At 36.1% G+C, this 16,856-nt stretch overlaps 1 protein-coding gene across 5 annotated transcripts in view; it reads left to right on the forward strand.

Moving 5' to 3' along the window:
* The window catches only part of AP3S1 (adaptor related protein complex 3 subunit sigma 1), a 68,196-nt gene that overhangs the window by 29,308 nt on the left and 22,032 nt on the right, over positions 1 to 16,856 (forward strand). For 3 of the 5 annotated variants that reach the window (XM_038551849.1, XM_038551847.1, XM_038551846.1), the window contains exon 4: positions 16,587 to 16,658. The exons of the other annotated variants lie outside the window; for them this stretch is intronic. In XM_038551849.1, the coding sequence (XP_038407777.1) occupies positions 16,587 to 16,658 (72 nt within the window). The remainder of the gene's footprint in view (positions 1 to 16,586; positions 16,659 to 16,856) is intronic. 5 annotated transcript variants of the gene reach the window in all.

A 16,856-nucleotide genomic window follows, 5' to 3' on the forward strand; every position in this document is an offset into this window, starting at 1 on the left:
TTGCTTATATGAGCTTGCTTGCAAAGATAGTCTGCAGTAATGGCAGTCTGTACCTCTGCTCTCATTATATGCAGAAATGGCAGACTCATGGGGAATTGTCTCCTAACAGATTTTAGTCGTAGTTCATTGGCATTCACTCCAGTATTACTTATCTTCTAATTCTTGGTGGGGATCCCTGGGTGGCTCAGTGGTTTAGCGCCTGCCTTTGGCCCAGGGCGCGATCTTGGAGACCCGGGATTGAATCCCACGTCGGGCTCCCGGTGCATGGAGCCTGCTTCTCCCTCTGCCTGTGTCTCTGCCTCTCTCTCTCTCTCTCTCTCTCTCTCTCTCTCTCTGACTATCATTTAAAAAAAAAAATTCTTGGTGATTTCAATATTCAAAATTCATGGGGATAATTCTTCTAGTACCCCGGTGTCTTCAGAACTGGAGTTCTTCATTGAATCTTTGCCCTCTACCCCCACCTCGATGCTCATTTCTAGACCTTGTTTTTGTCCAAACTGCCATCACTCTATAATCTCAATTGCACAGTTTCTCCTCTGTCTACCATGTCTTATCTTCTCATATCACAATTTCTTTTTTTAAAAAAGATTTTATTTATTTATTCATGAGAGACACAGAGAGAGAGAGAGGGAGAGACACAGGCAGAGGGAGAAGCAGGCTCCATGCAGGGAGCCCGACATGGGACTCGATCCCGGGACTCCAGGATCATGCCCTGGGCTGAAGGTGGCGCTAAACTACGGAGCCACCCAGGGATCCCCCTCATATCATACAATTTCTATTACTCCACTAATTCCTTGAGTCTGTTGGGACCTTCAGTCTTTCGAATCTAGCATTTTTCACTCTCTCTCGTCCTCCTAATGTCCTCTACTTTTTTAACCCAGCCTAAATTCCATCAATCATAATAGTCATACATTGTATAATTGTATACATTCAGCTCCTTCTTTGTACCCATACTTCTAAATATACTTAGAGAAAAAAATGTAACCATACTACAGGTCTCACCTCATATTTATGATGTCTAATCTGGATGAGTCCTTAATGCTACCCAGTAATCCTATTCCCCTGGTCCATCACCCTCCCAGACTCCAAAACAACTGATATGTTCTCCATTCTCAAACCTTTGACACTTCTAGTGTTTTGCTTCCTCCTTCACTGAGAGAATTGAAGCCATCAGAAGAGAACTTCACCCACTTATGAACTCTCTTATGGCTATAGCATTTCTCCCTTATTCTTCTGTATCCTTTTCCCCTTCGCTTCCTGCTCATTCCTACTAGCTGTCATATGTTCTGCCATCTTAAGAGAAGTTCTGTCTTGACTTCCCTCTCAAGCCACTGCCTCATTTCTTTCCCTCCTTTTATGTCAAAATACCTTTAAAAAGTTTTCTGTACACACTCTCAAATTTTTCTTGTCCCATTTGCTGTTAAATAAATTCCATTCAGGTTTTCAGCTCTGTTGCTGAATCCAGAGGTTCTCATCAGTCCTGTTTTATTTGATTAAGATCCTTTATTTACATTTACATTTTGAAATACTTTTCCCCTGGGCTTCTAGGATAGTGTACTGGTTTTCGTGGACCTCTTCAGTTGCTTCATTTCAGTTTCTTAGTCTTTCTTCCTCTTCTTCAGCCCAGACTATAGGAGATACAGGATCTGACCACATGCTGCTCTCTGCACTGCTCTGACCACGCTGGTCCAAGCCACCATCAGCTCTCATCTGGACTATTAGAACAGTTTCCTGACTGTTCTCTGTGCTTCTACTATCTTTTCCCTTTCATCTTTTCTTAGTAAAACATCCAGTGATACTGTTGAAATAGATACTATCTCACATTCTGAATTCTTCAGTGGCTTTGCTTCTCACTCAGAGTAAAAGCCAAATTCCTTACAAATGACCCATGAGGCCCCACAAGCTCTCACTCCCCCTCCTACTACCCTACCACTTATCTTGCTTCATCTACTCCTTGCCCTTTTGCTTCAGACCAGTGGCCTGCTTGCTGTTTCTGAAATACAGCAGGCATGCTTCTACCTCAGAGCCTTTGTATTTGCTGATCTTTGTGCCTAGATTGTTCTTCTATTTGGTATTCCCATTATTTCCTAGCTCCATCATTCTTTCAGGTCTTGACCCAGATGTCAGTTTTCAATTGGTTTTCTTTGGTCCTTTCTAAAAATTTTCCCTCTCTTTGACTGACTTCCTTTCTTTTTCTTTTTTTGTAATTTTAAAAAGATTTTATTTATTTATTTGAGAAGGAGAGGGACAGAGGAAGAGGGAGAAGCAGACTCCCCACTGACCTGGGAGGCGGACTTCCTGTTTTAACCCAGGAGTCTGGGATCATGACTTGAACTGAAGGCAGACACTTACCTGGCTGAGCCACCCAGGTGTCCCTCTTTGACATTTTCTAACTCTTTTTTTACTTTTTTAAATTTCTTTTCCTTAGTATCACCATCTAACACATTATATATTTGACTTAGTTTATCTTATTTGTTGTCATTTACCCTTTTAAGAGTATAAGCTCAGTGAGGGCCAGGTTTGGTTTTTTTTTATTTTGTTCACTGGTTTATCCCTAGGGCATAGAATAGCACCAGGCACATGGTAGATCCCCAACATACAGTTATTGAATGAATATATTTAGTGCCGAATATTTAGCATTCTGTGTAAAATAACTGACAACAAAACCCAAAGGCCGATTAGAAGCAGGAGAGCTAGACAGAAAAATAAAATATAGTTGGATACATGCTAGTAATATTTTGTTTTTTGTTTTTATTTGAGTACTGGTTATATTGGTGAAAGTCATGAAGCTCTGTATACACTTGAGATTTGTATGCTTTCTGTTGTTGATATTTCCATAAAAATTGACAATTAAGCTCTGACACAATAAACAAATATAAGTGCTACAAATATAACTGCTGTTGGGTTAAGATTATCCTGAGGGAACCCTCTGAACTTGTTTTCTTTCCCTTCCTTGACCCTAGGCAGAGCAAAAAACATAGGTGTATGGTGTAGCACATTGTAGCAGATCGTAGAGAGCTGCACATAAAAAGGAAGTTTTTGTACCAAACAAATTCCGTGGTTTTGAATTTAGCACGGAGGGGGCATGCTTTGAGATCTAATTAGTATAATAGAATAAATGAGGAATTAAGATAGAAAATTTAGATAGTAATTCTGAGTACCGAAGCATAGAAACAGTAAAATTAGCTAGATTAAGGCTTTTGGCATCAAATATTGTTAATAATGAAAAGAAAAAAGTGATAAATGGAGCTCTTAATATGCCAGATTACTCTTGATCCATAATTCTTAAACTAGATTTTGAGAAAGAGGTAGGTATCTGAGTTACATGAAACCATTAAGGAATCATAGCAGACATTCTTGCTATGTTTTTCATTATTTAGTGATGAGAAAATGATACCTTTAAGATAAATATATATATGTATATTTATATATCTGGCATGTATATGTGTATATGAATGTGTGTGCATATAGGTGTATATATATATCAGAAACACTGCTAAGTTTTATTGTGTTTTGTTTTCCCAGAGGCTTTTCTAATAAAGAAAAAGAAGCAAACTTTTACTTAAGTATGGATTAGTAACATTTAAGGGTTGATCAGAACCCTATATTGCATCCTTTTACATTTGTTCATTAACACATTTCATGGTTTATCTCATATAGGTAGTAGTTAATTCATTACACCATTATTTCATAGAAGTTTTGTATTTTTTAGAAAATGATTTTTAAATATGAAACTGCTTTCTGTTTCTCTCTCAATTATCCATAGCTGAAGGGAGTAGTGGGCATACACATTACATTCCAAAACACTTTATTTTTCTTAGCTAGCTACTAATGTTACAAGAGGAAAAGAAGAAAAGTAATCTGTTTAAAATTCAGTCTATGTTGAAGAGAAAGATTACAGTTAAGAAAGACTAAAACAAATGTGAATTTTTCTAGAGATGAATTGGCAGTATTTTATGCTTGAATCCTGGGATTTAAGCCATCGTCATTGATTATTTTTTGATGCTGTGGCTGATCTTAATGGTTATCATTGCTTAGTTAGATCTCAGAAGAGAATTATGTGGGGGATTGTCAAAGAACAAATACCTTACATTATATCTGAGGTAAATTCTATCATGTGTTTGTGGAATGTGGAAATTAGGTATTGTGTCTTGTAAAATATTTTAGCTGCTGCTGTTCAAATGTTGATGATTAGTCTTGATATTGGGTAAGACACAGAAAAGAGGATTTCAGGAGAATTGTGTCATCTTCCATTACTAATATAGGCTAGAACTATTTTTATAAGAAGATCCCATTGAGTTATCACATGTTGATCTATCATGTCATAAAAAAAAAGTTCTGTAGTTTACCTTACAGGGACTAATTCTACCACTACCACAAACATGTTGGAATTTCTATAGTTGCTGTCTTTCCCCTGTGATCACCATAGATGATTAAATACTTCAGAGGGAGTACTGAGCATGCCTGAGTCAGTCACTCAAAAGATAGTGGTTGAGTGAACAAAGATGGAAGGGACTAGCTCATTGTTTCTGCTTTGGTTTCATGAAACAGCTAATAGAGCTTATTTAGAATTGATTTTCTTGCTTTGTCCATCTTCTAGCTTTTAGGAAGGCAAATAGAAAGTAAAAAACTGAAATGGAAAATTATAAAGCAAGAGAGTTTAGATGAAAACCTCTTGGTCTTGCATATTCTTGAAAGAATGAATCTATAAAACTTAAACATCAATATGTAATTAATAAACATGTTAAGTTTTACCTTTTTTGAATGTTGGTATGATACCATTCAAATGATCATTGGAAGCATGTATTTTTATGCAAAGGTTTTGTGTTTCTAAGGTATGCATATGTTGTCCCAGATTTGATAAGATTTATATCTTATGTGAAATTTGAGAGAAGGCATCATTAGTAAATTCCATGTGGGATTTGTACCACACTGTCACCCAAGTGAGTAATCAGCTTGTGTTTTCTTTTGTTTCTTTTTAAAATTCTTTGTAAGTTTGAAAAGAAGTGATCCTTTTTTGTTTCTGAGATGTACAATGTTGGTGTGATATCGACTGCCATGTAAGCACATTTCAGAATTGATAGATGGCTTTCTTAGTCTTCCTGTTTGCAGCATGTCTTCATTGGAAGTGTTAAAATATTTACAGAGTGAGAATGAGAAGTTCATTAAATATTAACATTGGTTTTTTGAGTTATTTATAAGCAATCATATTGTCCTCAATTAATTTATTATGCTAAGCTGATAATAAAGAGAGGCATAGAGATTCACTGGATAAGTCCAAATTCTGTTACAGTTTTCTATAGCACATGTAGCAGTCTTGTTCAGTTGAAATCAGAAAAAACTGGAAAGCTAATAGCTGAACTTCTCTTGAGGTTTAAAAAGATGTTTGACCATGGTATTGCCATGTGTATATAAACTAGAGCTCCACATATAGCATTTGTTATTACTATAATCCTGAACGATAGACTGGCTGTTAGGAAATTATTTTACTTATTGGCTGCGAATGCTAATTTAGTATAAAATTAAGCATGTCATTTAATCTTTATAGACCTTAAATTTTTTCACCTGTAGAAAGTATTCCTTTTTCACTATGATGGCTATAAACCTCATGGAGTTGTTAGATCAGTGAATCAAAGTAAGCTAGTCATGGTTAAAACCATTCAGTCTCTGCTTTGTATCGGCTGTGTAACTTTGGGCAAGTTTTTTTTACATCTTTGTCACTCATTTTCCTCATCTGCAAAATGGAAATGATAGTAATAATACCAGCTAATAGAGTGGGTGCAAGCTTTAAAAAAGAGTGTACACGAAACTCAGGGCTGAATGACTGACATGCAGCTGTCAGTGGTTTTTAGCTGACATTATCTTTAAAGCAGTTTTTATAAGGAAGGTGTATAAAGTATATTTCATTAGTATGCAAACTAAGTTGGATAAAGAAGCCTTTTAGCTTCTTCATTTTTATGAGAATTTATTACTTTTCTTATCCTCTGTGTTGTGTAATGGCTTAGGATGAATTTTATGTGCTAATAGAGTTATCTGCTAAGAAATTGGCCTAACCGGAGGAACTTGTAAGCCAAGAATTCTTAAGAGAGATCCCATGATCTTTCCTTAACTGCATAGGAAATTATGGTAGGTGGGTGCTACTGGATGTAGAATGGTGTGCCAGTGGAGTCTTCACTGCTTTCTACCCTGCATCATTGTTTTCTTTTGTTATAAGAGTGGGTTTGAAAGCCTTGTTAGTACACTGCTTAAAAATTGGGCTATATTGGTTATTTTTAATAATTATCTGAGAAGACCAGTGGACTGGCACTTGGGGACCATGGGAAGCTCCAGCTCCACCATGGAGGGTGCGTTGGGGGAAATAGACCCCCTGGTCACATGGGAGGGTGAGTTCTGATGCAGTTCCTCTTGCTGGCAAAAGAGGGAGCCCTGGCCCACTTGGCTCATTTTCCAGGTGCTTCTGAGTGAATGCTGAGGATTACTTTAGGAAAATTCTACCTGTGACACCATACTGTTACCAGAATATTAAAAATTTCTGTTTCCAATAAGATTCACTTCTTATATATATGTGGGAAACCAAAGAATATTTCTACAAATTTTTTTTTATTTCTACAATTTGAATCAGACACTGTTAGACTGATTCAGCACTCTTGAAATTCTTTTCCTGTCTTACTTTCTTTGAGAAGTCTATTTTCCAATAACTGCAAATATAATATTCACTTTGCAGGTATTGATATTGCTACTTCATGATAAATCCTTGTATCATATTTGATGATACTGTTCTAATCTACACATTTGTTCACATCTCACCTGCCCTTTTGGGAGGCATCACAGAGTCAAGTTGGTGTTTGGAGTCAGATGGTGTGGGTTTGAATACTGGCTGTGTCATCTAATAGTTACTTTGAGCAAATTACTTACCCATATCTTTCTCAGTTCTCTTCTCTGTAGGTGCTGATATATATACCTACGTTATCAACATTGTCGTAAGAATTAGGGCTAATATATATAGTTACCATAGGGCCTAGAATATAGTAGACATATTATTATTTAATTTATAGTGGTGAAATGAAGGAGGTGTTTTGAAAGTCAGGTACTTCAAGTCAGAATTTTAGAGCTGGAAGTAACTTAGAATTTATTTTTTTTTCTCCTTTAAGATTTTATTTATTTATTTTTAGAGGGAAAGAGTTTTTACACATGTACACTTGCCAAAGCAGGGGATGGGCAGAGGGAGAGAGAGAATCTTAAGTAGACTCTATACTGAGTGTGGAGCCCATCATGGGGCCTGATCCCACAAACCTGAGCCAAAACCAAGAGTTGGGTGCTTGACCACCTGAGCCATCGAGGTGCCGCTATTTTTTCTCCTTTTAAAGCAGGTTTGAGAGAGAGAAAAACTCAAGTTGGTGTTATTGTTTGATGTAAGATGAATTCCTTATTTCCTAGTACAGAATGATAGGTTTTCAGGGAGGAATTGGTCCTAGAGGAGGAGAGGAGCTTGGTGTTTAAGATTTTCTTTAAATTTTTTTAAAACTTATGTTGAAATTATGTCAGACTTTAAAAAGAGCGGCAGTACAAAGAATTCTTGCATTTTATACCTTCACCCACATTCCCTAAATTTGACTTCTGTAACCACAGTACAATGATTAAAATCAGGAAGTCAGCATTGATATAATAATCAATCTAATCTGCAGACCTTATTATCTGCAGACCTTATTCAAAATTTTCCAGTTCTCCCATGGATGTCATTTTTCTTGTTGAAGATATAATTCAGGTTACATATTGCATTTAGTTTTCAGGCCTCCTGAGTCTCCTCTAATTACTCTGTAATTAGTTCTTCATTTTTGTCTTTCATGCATTCCATGTCTTTCAGACTGATCCTTCGAAGGATACTAGCCAGTTATTCTGTAGAATGATCCTCAGTTTGAGTATACCACAGTAGCTCTTTTCCATCCTTCACATGCATCATAGCAGGAGGGACATGATGGCATTTTGTCTTATTATTTGTGATACTCATTTGGATCCCCTGGTTAAGACAGTGCCTGCCAGGTTTGTATACTCTAAACGTACATTATCTCTTTGTACTTAAAAGTATCTCAGGGGTATAATTTTGAGGCCATGTAAATATCCTTTTTCTAGTCATATTTTTGGTCATAAATTTTAGCATCTCTCTATGTTTCTTGCCCAAAGGAATTAGTTTTGCGTTTGCCAAATGGTGATTTTCCATTATGCCTTTTGTATTGATTAGTTGAAATTATGTAAGGAATATTTTTCTAGGTTTTGCATTTATTTTGTGTTAAGGCAGTACTCAAAATATTAATTGTACCATATACATAGAAGAATATTTTTCAAGGCCAAATATGATTTTTAAAATTAGCTTTTGCTTGGAAGTTGAAATATAATTTTTAACAATTTGTGTCAATACAAGTTTTTAAAAATCTCACAAGTAGCTTTTGTGCACAAATAATTCAGAGGTTACTCTCGTTTTCAAAATTAATATTTAATTTAGTAGCCTTATGCATTCAAAACCCTGGTTCTTCCTTAGACTTCTAAATCCAACATACGGATGATACTAAGTCCATTTAATGGAGAGGCCCCAATGTAATTAAATATCCTATAGTGCAAGTAGTCTCTGCCCTGGTCAATACTGTGTTCATGTGGGTGTTGGAAGTATGGAAAGTTAAAATTTTTGTTTATATTATTCGATATTTTCCAAATTTTCTAAATAACCACTTTAAAAATAAAGTACTATTTTCTGTTGTTGGAGGCATTATGCCTAGTGAATAAGAATTTGGATTCTGCAATGAGACTTTCTCCTATCTCACTGTGTTAGCAGTTAGTTGACTTTTTGCTTTTGATTACCCTTTTGCAGGTGTTGATAATAATGAGATTATCATTAAGGATTAAATAAAATAATATATTTAATATATTAATATAATTATATATAATAATATATAATATATAATATATTTTATAATATAATAATTAAATATAATTAATATATTTAATATATTTAAAGCACTCAGAGAAATGGTAGTGCCATAGTAATATATATTCAATAGATTCTAGCATTATCATCATTAACCTTTTCTAAAAAAAATAGAAATAAATTACATAAAAAGAATCATTGATGTGTGAACTCTTTCAGAATCATTTGACATGAGTACAGAAGACAGATTGTTCTCTCATCCAACTCTTAGTTTCTTCATGCTGAAATTGAAGGTTTAATATGTGTAAAGTGCCTGGTACACGGTAAATGCACAATAAATGTCTCTGTTTTTATTAAGATTGTCATCATTGACACGTTAGTGCCCAGGACAGATTTTGTTGGAAATTTGGTCCAGAACCCAATCATATGCTGAGTTGAGTGCTGTTTACACACACACCTTAAGCACCATACCTTAAAGATTGTGAGTACTACATTCAACAGTACATATTGGAGAGCATACCTATGCTACATTCATCACTGCTCCTCAAAGGCAGTTGATCTGATTTTAAGTTTAGTCTGCCTTCCCTAGCTCTTCTGGTACATCTTTAGTGGTATTTTTTTTATTCTTGGCTTGAGTTAAATCAGTATCTCTCTAGAACATCTTACTGCTGACTAAAAACATTTTTTTTTAGATCTCCTGGTATATTATTAGTGTTTTTAAATTTATGCTTTCTATTTTTGGGCTTAAGACTTTTTCTTTCTTAAAACATGTCAGTTTAAGGCTTACGTATTTCATTTAACATTATAGATTTCCTCCTAAAATTTAGTAGAAATCCCCAAATCAGGAAAAAAAATGATATTTTTACCTAGAAACTCTAAGGGGGTGGGGGGTGAGTCTGCCATATAAGTGATACTGCTTCAGGATATTTTGTGGCATCTGTTTTACTTGGTTCATATTTTTATTTCTCCATAGGTATATATTATTATACTAGTCAACATATATATTTTTGGCAGAAACATTGTTCTAAGCCCTTTATATTTATTCATTTAATGACTAAAACTACTCTATGGCATAGGTACCATTATTATTATGCCCAAATGAAGAAACTGAGGCTTAGAATGAAACAATTTGCCCTAGATTTCATAGAGGCTAAGCTGAAATTTTAATAGAGACATGCTTACAAAAGCCTATGCTCTTAAGTACCCAGCACTGTTAAATACCAAGCAGCCTCATTATAGATTACTGTTATCGTTATGGTCCAGATGCACAAATCTGTAATTAAAGATAAAGGAAACACAAGAAAGTTTTGTTGTTAGAAGGGTGCTGGGAAGGGAGACTGTCTATATGTGGATGTGGCTTTTTTGTTTATATGTGGTTGTGGCTTTTTTTTTTTTTTTTTTCAGAATATCTCTCTTTATTTCTTTCTGGAAAACTAGATAATCATTGAAATGAAGGAAAACTCAAAATATAATTTTCTTAAGTAGATTTTTTCCCATTAACCTTTGCATTTCTGGAGGCCAGAGATTAGTGAGTTACTACTTAGTAGATAGATAACTGTTATATTGAAATTGACTTTAAACTTTAGATCTTTATTTTAAATTTTTATTTATCTTAGAGTGTGTGCATGCTTGTGAGTAGGATGGGGGGTAGGCAGAGAGAGTGTGACAGGGAGAATCTTAAGCTGACTCTTCGCTGAGCTCAGAGCCCAATGTGGGATTGGATCTCAGGGCATGATCATGCCCTGAGTGAAATCAGGAGTTGAACACCTAACCAACTGAGCCACCCAGGTGCCCCTGAACTTTATATCACTTTTAAACTGAAACATAAGAGAATGCTATTTACCATGTCACTTTTAGTACTTTGCTATTTTTATCTTTCTCTTTTGTGAAATATGATGTAATAGCAACTTTATTATTTGTTCTTGCTAGAACCCCAAAGGCCCATTAATTTGTTTTTCTTCATTTCTTTACTTCAGTTTATAGACCATTAGTTTTGCCTTGGCCATGTCCATATACCACATCAGTGTGTGTATCTACCCACAAAGCTCTAGATTTCTAATTAAGAATTTTTGCTAAATCAAAAGAAAACTAATGGAAACTTTCTTTAAGATTTTCTATTTTTTGAGGAATCTCTACACCAGTTGTGAGGCTTGAACTCACGACTCCGAGATCAAGAGTCGCATCTATGTGACTGAACCAGCCAGACACCCAATGGAATTGTTTTTTGAAGAGAGTTTTTAATTTTTTTAGACCAAGCTTAGCATTTGAATGTCTTTTTTTTTTTAGATTTTATTTATTCATTCATGAGAGAGAGAGAGAGAGAGAGAGAGAGAGGCAGAGGGAGAAGCAGGCTCCCTGCAGGGAGCCTGATGTGGGACTTGATCCTGGGACTCCAGGATCACGCCCCAGGCCGAAGGCGGTGCTAAACCTCTGAGCCACCGGGGCTGCCCGAATGTCTTAATCTTAAGAATTATTTTCCTAAATTAGAACATGTATGGTGTTTATGATATTTTGCTGCAGGACACTTTTTTTTAAAGTATTTACTTTTTTCAAAGGTGGCTTTGTTCTAGTTTAAATACAGGCAACATTTTAATTCCTCTGTGTGTGTGTGTGTGTGTGTGTGTGTGTGTATTTGGGTTGAGTTATTTATTTGAGATAGAGAGTGTGCACATGCATATTAGTTGGGTGAGGGGTAGAGTTGGGGGAGTATCTTTCAAGCCAACTCTCTGCTGAGCGCAGAGTCCTTCAGGGCTTGATTCCAAGACCCATGAGATCATGACCTGATCTGAAACCAAGAGTCAGACGCTTAACTGACTGAGCCACCCAGGTGCCCCCCTTTCTGTATTAATGAGCACATCATGAAGGCCTGACAGCTTCAACAGGTAGTTACCTTGCTTTTATATCAGTGTTTATTAACAGAATTAGAATTTTCTATTTTCTAATTGTAATCCTTGGATGTTTTAAATAGCCAGATGAACAATACTGATTCCATTTTATTAGATGTGTTTTTGGCACTTTATCTAATTTTTTTTTTATTTGAGAGAGAAAGAGAGAACATGTGAGCACAAACAGGGAGGTGCAGAGAAACTAGCAGACTCCCTGCTGAGCAGGGAGCCCAACACAGGGCTTGATCTCGGAACTCTGAGATCATGATCTGAGCTAAAGGCAGGTGCTTAACCGACTGAACCACCCAGGCACCCATAAATTATTTACCTAAATCTTCTAGATAATCTAGAAAGATAGGTAGTTGTATCACTATTTTATAGTTCTGAGATTTGGAGAAGTGATGCTCAAACTCACATAGGTAGTAGCAGAGTAGGAATTTGAAGCTAGATCTTTTTGGTTTCCTCACCACAGACCATACTTTCTCTTTAGCAGCCCATATTTTTTTGCCACTCTGTGGTTCACTGGTGTGCACTTAAAGCTACCAAGAAAATTCTTTATTGCTTTGCTCAGCATTGTCTGCACATTGATTCAGTGGGTTCCACTGATCTTTTTATAAATATACATAAGTGATGGGAAACTATTTAGATAACATTTTCACCAAGATACTCATCTTCTGATGGTTAAAAAAGAATGTGTAGCTATAATATATGGATAATCAAACCAGTGGATTTGAAAAAAGTAAGCATGGAAAAATAAAGGCATACTAGAAACTTTATTCTGACGAGAAAATCTCATAATAATTTAATTTTTTTTATTTTAAGTGGACTCCATGCCCACGTGGGATTTGAACTCATGACCCTGAAATTAAGAGTTGCATGCTCTACCAACTGAGCCAGCCAAGTGCCCCTAATAATTTTAATTTGAAGAAGACCAACTTACCCATACACAAAAATAAGTTCCACTAGTCAGTCCAAACATGAAAAATAAAACAGTAAAGCTTTTGTTTACTTTTGGAAAAATATCTTCCTAGCATTGCTATAGGCAACAATTTCTTAAATTGGACATTAAAAAAAAGATTAATCCTAAAGAAAAATGATATTAATTGGAAAATACTGAAAATTAAAACTTCCAAGAACATTCATTATTAGGAGAATAAAAAGGCAAGCACAGAATGGGAGAAGATATCTGTAATATGTATAGATGACAGGACTGTGTCTAGAATATGTGAAGAATTTCTAGACATGAGAAAGAAAAGACCAGTACAAAAATGAGCCGAATCTTGAGCAGACATCCTGAAGAAAGCTATCTCAATGGCTGATAAATTTGAAACAATGCTGAGTCTTAGCCATCAGGGAAAATTAAATTGATATTATAATGACATACCACCACACATGCATAAGAATGATTTAAATGAGAAGATTGACAGCATAAAGTGTTAAAAAGGATATATAAGTATGGGAATGCCCATACACTGCTGTTTGTGGAGTATAAAGTTTTATAATTGCTTTGAAAATCTATATGGTAGGGGCGCCTGGTGGCTTGGTCAGTTGGGCATTTGACTTGGTTTTGGCTTGGGTCGTGATCTCATTGTCATGGGATGGAGCCCTGTGCCCGGCTCCCTGATCAGCTGGGAGTCTGCTCTAGGATTCTCTCCCTCTCTTCCTCCCCCAATTTGCTTTCTCTCTAAGGTAAATAAATAGATCTTTAAAAAGAGAGAGAAAATCCATTTTGTGCTATTCATTCAAGCTATGTGCTACTCTGTGACCCTGCACTTCTCTGTGCATACATTTATTAGGTATGTGTGCATACACATTCAGTAATAGACATGTATGCAAATATTCTTAGCAGTGCTAATTGTAATGGCAGGGTAATGGAAACCACCCAAACTTGTGTCATCAGGAACATGGGTAAATACACTGTGATATATTCATGCAATAGCATTGCTGTAAATGAGAATAAATCAGCTTTTTTGTTGTATAATAAATGACACAAAATGTCACAAAAATAATGATGAATAAAAGATGAGACTCACAAAAGGTTGCATATTGTATGATCTCATTTAACATAGTTGAGAAATGGGCAGAACATACTTGTAGTGTTAGAAAGCAAGGTAGTGGTTACTTTTGATGGTGATAGTGGCAAATGAAGTATGAGGGGCTTCTCATGCACTGGTAATATTCCAACACTTGATACACTTGATTTGTGTGTTGGTTACACAGATGTCTTTACTTTATGAAATTCATGACATTATACATTGTGTGATTAGTGTACTGCTTTGTAGGTATGTATGTACTTAAGTAAACATTTTCTGAAGGGGGGCAGAACTTAAGTGGCTTTACTTTTCGTAACTTATTTATAAGTTGGAAATCACACCATGTCCAACTTAAACATGCAGTTTCAAAAGCATTTTCTTTTTCAATGGAAAAGTTTTTATCTTCTTCTCACATTCTTTCTTTCCCTACGAAGTTAATGTTTGTTAAGCATGTTCAATTCTGTATTCCAACAGCATTGTCCCATTCAGTATAAATACTGAATACAAGAATCTGTTATAACAAGAAAGAAAATGAATCTGAATTAGTTTTCAGCAGAATGAATGGAGTCATTCCAGGGTCCATGTCACCAAGGCCTTGAGAAAAAATAGATAAAGTTGGGAGTTTGAGTGGGTGTTACTTACTTTCTACCAACCTCAAAATTGAAATAAACTAGAAACTCACTTGAGGCTGACCTGTGTTATCTCCACATTTGGTTATCTGAATAACTTGCCTTCCCATGAATGAAGTTCCTGAGTAAAACAATATATTCTTGGTTATTTATAGACCTCTTATTTCTACTGACTTTGGTCTAAGCCAGGAGCCAATGGACTACAGCAGGTCAAATCCAGCCTGCTACACCTTTTTGTTAAGTTTTATTGGAATAGAGCCATGCTCATTGTTTATCTATAGCTGCTTTTTGCTGCACTGTATGGCCCACAGAGCTAAAATACTTATTCTCTGCCCTTTGCAGAGAAAGGTTGCCAGCCCATGGTCTAAGACAATATTGATTATAGTGATACAGTTCCTGGCCTACATTGCTTCACTTTGTCTTCCCCATCTACACTGGTGGAAGGAACCTTGGACTGAGGATCTGTGTAAATTAGCCTGTGGTAGGAGCAGTTTAGCAAGAAGCCTGCTCTTCCCATTTTACTCTTGGTCCTATAGGATTACAACCATACATCTCAGTTTGCTGGAACAGTCCTGCTTTGCATCTTTTGTTCCAGGCTGTTATGAAATTATGATAACATTGCATACTATTATAATAATCATAAAATTTTAGCTGCTCCCTTTTACTCTTCATGCCCCCAGTTTGTATGATAAATTGTGTGGTCATTCTGTCTGTGAATTACCTTTGTGAAGGGTAGTGGGAATAGCAAAAATAGTGACAACCTGTGCAAGGTGGAAATTTTTTTACTTTTTTTTAAAAGATATTATTTACTTATTCATGAGAGACCCACAGAGGCAGAGACATAGGCAGAGGGAGAAGCAGGCTTCTCGCAGGGAGCCTGATGTGGGACTCGATTCCAGGACCCTGGGATCACGCCCTGAGCCGAAGGCAGACGCTCAACCACTGAGCCACCTAGGCATCTCTTCCAAGGTGGAATTTAAGAGATTAAGTTTTGAAACCTTGTGTCAGGGGTCTTCAGGATGACCTCACGGATTCATTAGGTTTCATAGGGCTCAAAAGTTGCTGTGCTCATGGTTAGGGTTTATTACAGTGATGAGAAACAGTAAGATCATCAAAAGCACATGAGGAAATGTCTAGAGAAAACCAGGTGCAAGCTTCAATGTGTTCCTTCCCACTGGAGTCATGCAAGTTATGTTTAACTCCCCCAGAAATGACATGTGGTGAGATGTGCAGTTTTCTACAATCAGGGACACTCACCCTAGTCTGCATGCCCAGGATTTTTGCTGGCGCTCAGTCACATAGGCATGTAGCACCATTGTGACTGACCTTTCTTGCTTGCTTAAGCTCTAGAACCTCAGAGAAAAAGAGATGTTCATTATAAATCACATTGTTAGCATAAAGTATTTGCCCAGACTGGTGTATATAGTGCAAGCCCAAGGACTCAGGCATACCAAGACACTCTTACCAGACAGAACTTTGCAAAGGCACGGAGCTCAGTTCCCAGGAGCTCAATTCTCAGGAGCTAGTCCTGAGAGGCCCTTTGTGGGGGAATGTGTAAGTTTTGAACATCCCAGGCCTACTGAGTTAACCCTTTCCCACACAAGGTCCTGCAAGCTATTGAAGCCAGAGTCGGAACCAGGTACGTCTGATTCCAAAGTCGTTGCTTTTTCCATAAATCATTTTGAGTCATCTTTCATACTGAATTGCTAATTGAAAATTCTGGCTGCATTAGATGTGGTAGATACTTGGACTGTGCCCATCTATGTAGATAAGTATTTCCACTAAGCTTTCCTTTTTCCTCACATGAATATAAGGAGACTGATTTGAATATTTTTCAGTGCTTTTTAAAGTAATGGTGCTAAGAATTTCTTGTTCTTAGCTATTTTCAGCAAAGTTTATTTTGTTTTGTATATTAATGTATTGAAATGTAGTTACATGAAGAATAGTCTATAATTACTCCTGTTGCACTTATTACAATGTTTAATACAGAAATGTGATAATAGAGTTTAGAAAGCATTATTTCACAATAAGGATTGTCTCCTTTATAGATGAAAGGTTTGAATGAATTTATACAATTCTCAAGAGCTTTTAACCTTTTTTTTCTTTTCTTTTTCTTCAGGTATTTGTGGAAACATTAGACAAGTGTTTTGAAAATGTTTGTGAACTGGATTTAATTTTCCATGTAGACAAGGTACTCTATGTTGTCAAATCTCCTAAACGTTTTATCTGAGGAAATATGTTAATTTATATTTGCCAAAGTAAAACTGGATTTAGTGAATAATACTATTTTATTCTTTTATGTATTTATTAATTTAGTATAACTCATAAATTTTTACTGTGAGCCAGGCATTGCATTTGGTGAAGATTCAGACCCTGCCCAGAGGATCCA

The sequence above is a fragment of the Canis lupus genome, chromosome 11 (assembly GCF_011100685.1).
Source record: "Canis lupus familiaris isolate Mischka breed German Shepherd chromosome 11, alternate assembly UU_Cfam_GSD_1.0, whole genome shotgun sequence".
Lineage (NCBI taxonomy): Eukaryota > Metazoa > Chordata > Mammalia > Carnivora > Canidae > Canis > Canis lupus.